Below are 11,116 nucleotides of genomic sequence, written 5' to 3' on the forward strand. Positions count from 1 at the left end.
TTGTTTTCCTTTTTGATTCCTTACCTGTCGAGGCCTTAGGCTTCCAGGACTTATCGCATGCGTATGTTACGATTCTCCTACCACTCGATTTAGTAGTAGATTTCCGGGCGATGAACGCGAACCCTCTTGTTGCAGCCCAGGTGTTTATTGCCGTCAATAGCTCCTCACGAGATTCGTATTCATCCTCCGGCGGGAGACATTTCTCGGGGAAGACGCCGGCCTGTGTAACAGCAGAAGAAGTCTCAGTTTGGGCACTCATCATGGCATCATGTACACCAGAATTTCGTTCGAATTAAACGAGTTGAACAACACGAATAGAACGCGCTGTTCGCGTTTACAAGACTCGGCCAATCAGAAAACGTGCGGCCCGCTAAAACGGTATCGCGACGCCCGGGCGCCGATTTTATCCTGGCGCCTGGGCGCCGCTCCAGTGGGAGCCGTATTATCCCCGCAGGCGGTCCGAAGTGGAGAATGGTGTCGGCCGAGATCCGGTAGCCGGGGTACGACTTATCCAGAATCACATCCACGGCTGTGTACGAAGCTCCGTTGACAAGTTTCAATCCCTGCAGAGTGTTCTTATTGACGACGACCGGCATGCCAGGCACGAACATGAAGACTGCTGGCACGGGAATGGCGCTGTCATCTCCTCGACTCTGCATCATGATGGCTTCCTCTTCGGTCGGCTGGCCATCAACCCACTTGTCCAAGTCAACAGCTTTATCCGACAACAACGCCCTTGTCTGCCTTCGAGATGCTTGAGAGTGGACAAGTACCAATACCCGGATATCGTTTTCCATGGCCATTCGGTCCATGGAGAAAGGTGCGCAACCAACTACTTCCAATCATTTGAACCCTCCAACTATTGTTCACCATAGCTGTGATCTGACTTTCCATGTTCAGCAGCCAACCGATTACTCCATCTGGAATGCAGCATGAAACTACCCAGTGGCGTCCACATCTGGGACCCACCGCCGACTTCCCAGTTTGGCTCTTTCTGCTGTTTGCTGGCCAATGGTTGGCCCGCTGAATAATCGTGCCACGCCCCACTTTTTAGGTGTTGGTGGTGAGAGCTTTGCTTGACCCAAAAAAGTGGGGCGTGGCACGATTACCATTTTCAAACGAAAACGCTGGTTGTCGCTCCCACCAGCGTGGACGCGGGACCGGCACGCTAGTCGGGCTCATCAACATTGACTATTGAGCTTGTCATTCAACCTGCGCATGTGAGACCGAACGGCTGGGCCGCCCTTACAGTCCAGTCTTTGGCGCCTGTGCTTTGCCACTATAACGCATGGCCGGCGAAGTGGATGGAAATTCTCGAGGGACAAACAATTTCCAACTGGGTTGGGCTTGGCTTAATCTGGGATGTAGGCCAAGATATCATCTCGCACATTTGAAAGGACCACAATATAGACTCATGCAATTAGCATTCCCCCCTTAAATCGATGACTTGGATAAACATCTCTGACCTTGATGGAACTAATCTCAGACGGAAGCCCTCAAAAGGGTGGAATTAGTAGTAGTCTCCACTGTAGTATGTGCCTACTGGCATACTTATTGGCGGGTCACTCAAGAGAACATTACACGACGGAGCCGTCTACCTGTCAGATTTGTGGCGCTGAATCGCACTGTGTGCTACCACCTAGCATTCCGTATGCTGCTGCCTTGCAGGCAGCAGGATTCTGATGGTCCTTATTTATGATGAAATTCTTCTAGTTTTAGAGAAGAACAACGAACTCAACTTTACTTTGAAGAATAGATTTTTTGCAGTGATATTGTGCCACCGTATTTCTGACACTACCCTACTTACCGTGGCGAGTGATGAGGGATACCGTGACTTCTGCCTAAGTTGCAATGGTGAAGCTGGTATCTCTTAACAAACACAGACTTGTGTTCCGACATGAAATAATATTGGCTTCATTGGGGTTTGACGTTGCAAATTGTTCCTTTTTGGGACCCAGGTAGTCAGTTCTATCAAAATTCTTTGCTGTTGAACGGACAAAGAATATGCTTTGCGAATTATTGCCTCTAGGCTGGTTTCAGTTGGAAGATACCTGGAGAAACCATGCATGCCTATACTGTGATAGCTGTATCCACTAACTTGCATCCGCGCCATTCCACTTAACGCGTGCTACGCGCGAGACGCGTTGGATCGCATGATGTGGCCAGCGATAGATTTGACGCGAAGCAACCAGGGTCTTGGACAGACTATTGGTGAGACCGTTAGTCTGCGACCCTCGGACTGGACTACCAGTCGGCTTGGCAAAAGCCAGACTGGACTGTCAGTAGTCCGCGAAACAGAAACTGGACGGTCAGGCTTATTGGTGCAGTCCGAGGGACACAGACTATACCGTCAGTCCAATTCGAGAGATTCAAACCGGACCAACAGTGCAAGGACTATTACTCTGGACTGCAGTTTGCACTAATAGTCCTCTAAATGGTCTGGACTATCAGGAGCGCTGTACTAGGGTTTATATGCATGTAAAGGTTCTACAGGTACGTGGCGCGTAATATAAATATTACAGTCACGGACGTGGCGCGTAATATAAATACTACAGTCACATTGTCTACTTTTCTTCGCAATGTTGGTAATCTATTTGAAGAGCTCTTAGTCTTAGCTGAATACCTAGATATCGTACTCCTGCGGCCCCGTACCATAGACAGCGACCCTCGCCTTCAAATTGAGCCCCGAAGTGGATACAGCAATGGCAGCATCATGACGAAGCTCCAATATACGATAGAAGGCGCTCTGATAGGCCGCTGCGGTAGTACCGAGTACTAATGGCGCTTAATAAAGCGGTCAATCGACGCAGTGCTGGCCAAGACTGGCCAAGAGTAGGTGGATCACGATGTGATGCAAGTGAGGACTGCCCTCGTTGAATTAGGTTTGCTGCATGTGCGTCACGGATGAATTCTTTCCCAATAGACACACGAGCTTGTCAATGGCTGCATCAGTGATGTCCATGGTGGTGGCGGAGAAATAGGCGGCAGAATTAGTCATGTCTAACCCGATTGCTGACCCCAGCGTGATGCTCCGAGTAGTGATGCTCGGTCAGCACCATTGCCATTGGCCCTTGACCCTCCTCAAGACCAGACGAAACCATAAACAGTGGGGCCATGGCGCGTTCTCATAACATCTCTCTGATGACGATGGCCGTGCCATACTACCACATGATGAGAGTCTATGGAGATAGTGTTGACTTGGCACGAGTCATGTACTAGGCATGACACGAAGAAGAGTTGCTGCCTAGTGGCACGGACCGTGCCACTAGGTATTTATATGTATGAGAGCTGCCAGCCAGAATATAATTGAAGTTCAATCCCAACAGACAGGAAGCTGCTTTTGCGCATAATAATATCATTATCTCCTTTGATTCTTTTTAGGAGGAAAGTCGCCATCAGATGGACCAGATTGGAAACCGAATTTGAAAGCAGTGCAAGCGGCGATCCACTTTGCACTGGACGACTGGAGAATAACATACTGTGCCTGCACCCTTAAACGCAGAACTCGCACCGACAAGGGTGGTGCTTATCACCACAACGGACACATCAGCCACCTGGCATTTCATGAGGTTTCTGCGCCGCATTGAACAAATCTCAGCCTCTTATCTCATCCGTCTCTGGAGGTTTTCTTGTCTACTTAATAAAGCTTCCTCGGGGAACACACCAACGCTCTTCGCATTCCACCCACCTCTGCTCTTTAAGCCAAACGCAAGGTATTCTCGTATGTTTTCGAATATGCCGAGAAGAGTTCTTACCGCGGAGGAGCGCCAGCGCGTAAACGCCTTCAGCGAAGCCCTAGAGACAGCTTTGAGTCAGGTCGACAGTGGCGACTTTAAAGCCCGAGAGCGTGTGAGGATAGAAGTGGACAAGGCTCATCCTCTCAGTCAAGAAACCCGCGAGGCATGGTCGTTTGAGGAGCTTGCTCAGTTCGCTGGCCCTCTGCGAGAAGTGGCATGTGAAATCAACTGGTGCAAATTCAAGCCAGATGCTCCGTGGGGTCTAGTGGTTTACCGAACGGCGTACGGTGATAATGCTGCCTGGGACCGAATACTAGATGAGCTTAAAGATTCTATCGAGTGGCTGCCGTACGAGCCTGCCCCTAACCCTGAGCTATATCCCAGGCACCGATTTGAAATCATGGACGATCAGAGCCAATTTGAGGGTGCTAGTATAGATACCTTGCGCAAGAAATTCTCTGCGTGGGTGGTGGACGAGTACCGCAATAACTGCAAACATGACCAATGTCCCTCTGTGGATGAACTCAAGGCCGAAATGGCAGGCATACACGGTGAGCTTGGGGGTGGCCCTCGCTACAACTTCTTTCTAGTTGTTGATGATATCTGTCTTGAGTCTGTACATCAGAAATGTGGCCCAGTGGTCAAGTTGGTGCAGAGAGCCGGGCATGAGGATGCGGATGCGGATGATGATAGTTATTTGGCCCAAGAAATTGAGGAATTAGGCGGCCCTAGGCTAGCAGATTCAGACTGGGAAGGGGGCATATCGGAAAATGAGTTTGAGAATGTTGGCTGGATGTATATGGAGACGTCGGATTATGTCGATCTTCAAGAAAGCTTGGTGCAAGCTTCCAACTGGGAAGACCACTACCTAAGGCCGCCGCAGATGAGGTGGCTGGATGGATTTGAGGATACGCCGGGATCATGGAGGAGGCAGAGGAAAGTTGGGAGCGAGGAAGCAGAAGGAAAGAGCCGAGACTCTATACAAGGAAACGGCACAGCTGCGACTCTGAAGAGGCCGCCGCCGCCACCAGGGCTGCAACCGTGGGAGGTCCTGTGGTTGGAGTCTTTGACAGGAGATGACGGTCAATTGTAGTTTTGAGACCAGGAGTCGTTGATGATACCATGCCGCGACACGGCATGGTAAAAAGCAACGACTTGCCCCTTCTTGAAGTCTTGATAGCTGACAGCCTGATATGCGACACACCCCCCAGCGTTGACTTCGTTGAGTGATCTAAGTCAACGCTGCTTGAAGCTATAGGACTATCACACCCACCCTTGGGCTTACTATCATCCTATTTCACAGCATTGTCTTCTAACCTCACCTCCCTTTTGATATCTATCAGATTCAACATCGATCAGAAATGCTCAAACTTCGATCTCGATAGGGCTTTCGTCAAACCGTCTGCTGGCATCTGATCGGTCTGTAAATATTCTACCAGAAACCTGCCCTTCTTGAATTCCTGCTTTAGCCACATGTTCTGGACGTCGACGTGTCGCAGCTTCGTCGTGATTCTCTGGTTGTCCTCCACGACAAGTCGGATTGACTGCAGATTGTCGCAGTATATCTTGAGAGGGCCAAGATCAAGAGAAATGTCCCTTAGTAGTCGACCTAGGGCATAACTTTCCTTGGCTGTTCTTTCTAGACTCAAGATTTCTGCCTCAGTTGTCGAAGTGGTAACAGTGTCCTGGAGTCCGGCCTCCCACACTACTGGTCCGTTGAAGAGCGTTATTATATATCCCTGCGACGAACGTCAGGTTTGGCATCGTCCGCGAATGATGCATCACTTGCAATCACAGGTGCTTCTCCTGCGTGCATCCCATCATATACGATGGCAAGAAATCTCGTTGTGTAGAGATAACGGATGCATTGATCAGCGCGGCAAGATGCTCGGGAGATGGGTTGGTCAGGAACCTTGCAAGCTGGGTAGCTGCTCGTGCTATATCAGGTCTGGTCATGACTGCGATATACATCAGAGATCCAACTCGTTCCTGATAAGCTTTCACGTCTTCCTGGGACGCCTGTCCGTCATGTTTGACAAGAGGGATCGTTGTGATCGGGATTGATGGCACTAGAAGCTTTGAATCACAGAGCTTAAATTTTCGCGCAATTTTGTCGATGTAGGCGTCTTGGCAGAGATAGATCTTCCAGCTTGGTCGATCTCTGATGACCCTGATGCCAAGATACCACTTGAATTCTTCTTCGCGCAGGTTGTACTTGCCTTCAAATATGGCGAGAGGAAGACTCGGCGTTCTTTCTCAAAATATCGCAGAAGGCCTCGGCGCCGCAGGTATCCTCACTAAAATCTCCACAGTCGCTGCAGAAGCTAGTGGCGCCAGGCTGCTTCCAGGGCAGGTCCTTAGGCTCGGTGACGTGGCCGTCGAGGCACTCCTTGGTGCTGTTCCAGCGGGTATCCTCAAGCAGGCTCCCGTCTTCGCTGCCCCATTGACCAATCGCCTCACAGTACATCTTGGTGCCGCACGAATCCACCGTCATGCCTCTGGCGGCGCAGTCGGCGTCAGCAGTATAGCCAAATCGAAGGGGAGCTCCTCCTTTTGCTTGGGCTCGTGCGCGTTGAAGCAGGCCTCGGTAGTGTTTAGCTTTGAAGTTCTCCGAACTACCACCGAAAATGCCGATGGCCTGGCAGTATCTCTTAGTGCCGCATCCATCTTCGTCCTAGCCATTAATGGGGCGGATTTGAAGGGGCAGGATACAGGCGGTGGGGGCGGCGGGGGGGGGGGGGGGGGGGGGTTGATTGGTTGATTGGTGCAGGCAGGAGCCCATGGTCTTGGTGGCAGCAACGAGGAGGATAGCGCACTTCATGGTGCTAAAGGCCTAGTGTAGAAAGAGTGGAGTTGAAAGAGTGGTTTAATCAAAGGCGGTCAAGTGCGAAGTCTAGAAAACAACTGTCAAAGCTATTGATGAGATGCTCAACAAGTTAAAAGGGCCACGGACAATTTTATATAAACAGAAGCTCGCTATTATTGCATTACGCTGTATCCATGGACAGAGACTTGTAATGATTCTCTTGGTGCATACCCCCTTCGCTCTCCAACTGTAAGAGGCACGGGGCTTACGCGAGAAGCGTGTTACAAACCAACAAATTGATTGCATTGCAGAGAAGAACTACAAGCTCTCTAGGAGCTGGCTACTGTTTACATAGTCGACACTCAGGGGCAGATTGGGAGACCTTCATTTGGTGGCGTTATTGCATCGGCGTCAGCCGAGTGCACCTCAACGGCGCCATTACACCAACGGCTAGAAACTGCTTCTTACTATCAATAATGCGGCATCAGCTAACTTTGCCAGTAGTTGGGTTCCACAGTGGATTTAGCGCAACATGTCTGAGACCCACAGAAGATTCGAATAAAATAATCTTCTCTCTAACATATATGCATAGCGAGTGGAACTGCACGACGAGTGGAACACCGCGTAATCCCATACAAAATGGCATATTCAACCCCCATGCAAAAATCGCCATTCTTTGATAAAAAGTAACAGGACTTAACAAGAATATTGATTACAGTAGTCTTATCATCTATGAGACTTTCTGGCACTTCATATACTTGTTTTTAAGCAAATATTGCAAAACTTCAGTATAAGGTATGCTTATAAGCGATATCTGCGAATAATTTTGCACATAGTATAATTTAAGATTTAAAAATAATATAAAAACACCTTAGTATACCAAGGAAAGTTAAAATGCGTAGTTTTATCTGGTTTAATTTAAAATTAGTGGGTTTTGCATGGATGGGATAATGCGGTGTTCCACTCGTCGTGCTGTTCCACTCGCTATGCATATGCGTTACCAGGCATTTAGGCTTTTGTATTCCCGATGAGTCAGGTCACTCTTAACTCTACTTATTACCTATAGTTATATTAGGCGTAAAGGGCGGCATCTGCATTGTTGTGTGAGTGGCGAAATGGGGCGCAATTTCGTTATTATCGTGACTTTTGTCAGATGCCATGAGCAGAATCTGCAAGACACTGTACCTGGCAGGAGGATCCCAGATGAAACATGTAACAAGAAGTCAAGGGAGAAATCACCTTGCATGTATCCTTGTTAGCTCGTTTAAATGGCCCCAACAGCTAGTTAGTTATGGCGATGGCTGTTGACTAATCTTGGGTCAGCACGTTGCGCACGTTAAACCCTTGTTGGAATGAACACCCGCGGCTTAAGTAGTTTAGTTTAGTAGCATAGCTCGAGGTTCAGTCCTCTTGGGGGCCGGTTAGTCGGTGGCGACTGAGGCTTGACCGTGTAAGTCCACAGCAAACCAGTACACATATACACTGTGCTCCAACCTCGTATCGACATCTTGGCCCAACGAGACAGACGCTAAGATGCCGCCGTTGAATCAGATACCGTCGCGATCAAGGGATGATGAGCAGTGGTCCAGAACTTTTTCTTCTGTTGGGCAACGTGGCGTCATTAGGCGAACCTGACATCGTGGTGGGCCACCGTCCGGTGGGTTGCCAGCTGGGTGTTATCAGATCTAAGGCCGGTGTGTATGTATCCGGGCGTCAAAACTCTACTGCGCGCGTGTGGTGGCGCGGGGCCAATGATAATCTGCAAGCCATTTGGCCACACCAATGTTCCCGCCAAAGAGTCACGCCGCGAGCGAAATAAATCTTCCTTCCATGATCCTCCCTGCTCTGTGGCTTCCAATGTTGCACGTCGGTTTTTCCACAACCGCGCATATGGGGAATTGGCAGAGTCTAGACTCCAGAATCGGAGATTCCGAGTCCAGATGTACCACCCGGAACCTCGCCATGCCGCAATGACTAGGCTAGGGTTTTTTTCCGGGCCAAGAATTCAAACCCAACACGGAGTTTCTCACTGATCGATAGTTGGACAGCTATTGCATCAATATTCAACTGCAAGGGTTGCAATGCTGTCTCGGGGTTGGCCCCGGGACCATGTGGTGAGAATACTACCAAACCACTTGACATGTTCAAATGGTAGTATGTAGCTCGTAGAAATACCCACGCGGCCGCATGCTCGAGTTTAATCCTTTTTTCATCCACAACCCTTGACTCGGCTTCGCAGCCTTTGATAGCTGGAGACATAGTCAAAAAAGTCGACATCCCCCGGCAACAAACAGCCCAAGGTCAACGAGGCCAACGAATCCAAGACGGCGGCCGTCTCGGAAACCATGTTCCAGCGGACGACCAAGCCGGGCGAAAACCCCGACGACTCCTCGTCCAATACTGCCAACTCGCGACGACGCTCAGCCCCTCCCGCGTCCGAATCCGACAGTCACCAGGAGGTCGGCGTGAGCAGGGTCGAGGCCTTCAACAAGCAGCTGTACCAGTCCGGCAAGAGAGGAAAGCTGTTGCTCTGGCTGCTCGCCATCTCTATTGGGCTGACCATGTTTGCCTACGCTCTCGACATGGGCATCACCACCGGCATCTTCAGCACCTTGGCCACCTCGAGCTTTGGCGTCCACAGCGAGCTCGGCGCCGTCAGCACCGCCAGCCAAATCATCCGCGCCGTCAGCAAGCCCTTCATTGGCAAGATGGCCGACATCACCTCGCGCCCGACCACCTACGTCGTCATCCTTGCCTTTTACGCCGTTGGCTTTGCTGTCGCCGCCAGCGCTCGCAAGTTTGCGTCCTACACGGTGGGCATCTGTTTCACCTCAGTGGGCAAGTCGGGTCTCGATCTTCTCAGCGACATCATCGTCGCCGATCTGACGCCTCTCGAGTGGCGGGGTTTTTTCAGTGCCTGCCTGTCTTTCCCCTTTGTAGTCACCGTGCCCGTCAACGGCTTCATTGCCGAGGGCTTTGTCGACAACTGGCGATGGGGCTTGGGCATGTTTGCCATTCTCGTTCCCGCTCTTCTTGTCCCCGCCATCATGGCCCTTTACTCGATGCAGCGCCACGGTGAAAAAGCCGGCATGGCTACCATGGCCGATTCCAAGAATGTTCGTACTGGCGTTGCCGATGCCTCGCCTAAAAGCTTCCGATATTGGGCCAAGTTGGCCTACCAGGGTCTCATCGACATTGACATTATCGGCCTGGTCATTCTCGGTTTAGCTTTTTCCTTGATTCTCTTGCCCTTCACCCTGGCCAAGAAGTCTCAGGGTGGTTGGAGTAATCCTAGCATGATTGCCATGTTGGTCATGGGCTTCATGTGCCTCCTCATTTTCGTGCTCTTCGAAGTCTTCCTCGCGCCCAAGCCCCTCATGACGAAGCGCATACTCAAGAATCGTGCCTTCATTGCCGGTGTCATTATTCACGTGGACCATCTTCCTCGGTATCACCACCATGGGTCTCTGCTTAGTCGGCCCCGTCGTAGGTCTGGTCCACCGCGTCTCTCATCGCTACAAGACCGTCATGGTCATTGGTGCCGCGGCCAAGATTCTCGGCTACGGCCTCCTCATCTTGTCCAATGGCAACATGACTCAGGACACTGTCCGCCTTGTTGCTGCGCAGCTCATCTTCTGTCTCGCCTCCCTCAACATCGTCGGCGCCCGTGTTGGCGTCCAGGCCTCCGTTCCCCACGAGGATGTGGCCTCCATCATCTCCATCATCACTCTATGGTCCACCCTGGGATCCAGTATTGGCAGCGCCATTGCCTCCGTCATATGGACTAACCAGATGCTTGACCAGATGCGCGAGGAGCTTCCTGGAGTCCCTGACAAGACTATTCTCGCGATCTACGGTAACATCAAGACGCTTCGCACCAAGTACGGCTTCATGGACCCCATTCGCCAGGGCTCCACCCGTGCCTATGCCATTGTCAATGGTCACATCACCATTGCTTCCATCTGTCTGGCTGGTCTCCCTCTGATTGCTTCGTTCTTCATGCCCAACTACTACCTCGGCAAGCAGCAGAACGCTGTAAACAACAAGGGCCTCGATGGCGTGGTCGTTGATGTGCCTGATCAGCGTGGAGAGGAGGACGAGTCGGTCGCTACTCAGCCCAAGCGTGCGTCACTGTGGCAGAAGGTGCTTGCTATGTACCGCAGGTAAACATGTCAAGCCCGTAAGTGCATTAGTCAAGATACATAATGTTATAGATAAATTATTTAATTTTGTATCTATCGTTTTTTTTACCTCCGCATTCTTGAAAATGCCCGCTTGTTGCGATGCTGGATTGTAGTTTCTTCAAAGAAGAAGGAGCATGTATCTGATATAGAGAGACAAAAACCTAATATTCTTGTAACGGGTCTCTCACTTTAGTAAAAATTAAAGGAGGGCTTAAGAGTACTTAGCTAAAGAGGGAATGTAATAAAATAAAGGTACTTTAATTAATATGGTATTTATTATAAATTGGAATGTATAACATACATACCCGTGGTCAAGGTGTGGGGCCTACAGCAGCCCTTCGCCCTTTAGTTGGCGCAAACATTGCAGGACATCACAAAAACACCGGGAC

The 11,116-nt window shown here is 50.4% G+C and overlaps 4 protein-coding genes across 4 annotated transcripts in view; 2 read left to right on the forward strand and 2 right to left on the reverse strand.

Moving 5' to 3' along the window:
• MAA_10455 (uncharacterized protein) overlaps positions 1–812 on the reverse strand; it is a gene marked incomplete at both ends in the record, with an annotated part of 2,968 nt that extends 2,156 nt beyond the window's left edge. Inside the window, 2 exons of the mRNA XM_007828453.2 lie at positions 25–220; positions 339–812. Of these exons, the coding sequence (XP_007826644.2) occupies positions 25–220; positions 339–812 (670 nt within the window). The remainder of the gene's footprint in view (positions 1–24; positions 221–338) is intronic.
• A 2,923-nt stretch (positions 813–3,735) lies between these two features.
• On the forward strand, positions 3,736–4,830 carry MAA_10456 (chitinase; the record flags this gene model as incomplete). The annotated part of the gene is made up of 1 exon (XM_007828454.1): positions 3,736–4,830. One exon carries the CDS (start codon positions 3,736–3,738, stop codon positions 4,828–4,830), a length of 1,095 nt encoding a protein of 364 aa, XP_007826645.1.
• Positions 4,831–5,958: 1,128 nt separating this feature from the next.
• MAA_11820 (uncharacterized protein) lies at positions 5,959–6,558 on the reverse strand (the record flags this gene model as incomplete). The annotated part of the gene is made up of 2 exons (XM_011413157.1): positions 5,959–6,404; positions 6,450–6,558. The coding sequence occupies 2 exons, from the start codon at positions 6,556–6,558 to the stop codon at positions 5,959–5,961; spliced, it is 555 nt and encodes a 184-aa protein (XP_011411459.1).
• Positions 6,559–8,888: 2,330 nt separating this feature from the next.
• On the forward strand, positions 8,889–10,710 carry MAA_10457 (major facilitator superfamily siderophore-iron transporter; the record flags this gene model as incomplete). The annotated part of the gene is made up of 2 exons (XM_007828455.2): positions 8,889–9,960; positions 10,019–10,710. 2 exons carry the CDS (start codon positions 8,889–8,891, stop codon positions 10,708–10,710), a joined length of 1,764 nt encoding a protein of 587 aa, XP_007826646.2.
• Positions 10,711–11,116: the final 406 nt, after the last annotated feature.

This window comes from Metarhizium robertsii (genome assembly GCF_000187425.2).
Source record: "Metarhizium robertsii ARSEF 23 chromosome Unknown MAA_Scf_42, whole genome shotgun sequence".
In the NCBI taxonomy this organism is placed as follows: Eukaryota; Fungi; Ascomycota; class Sordariomycetes; order Hypocreales; family Clavicipitaceae; genus Metarhizium; species Metarhizium robertsii.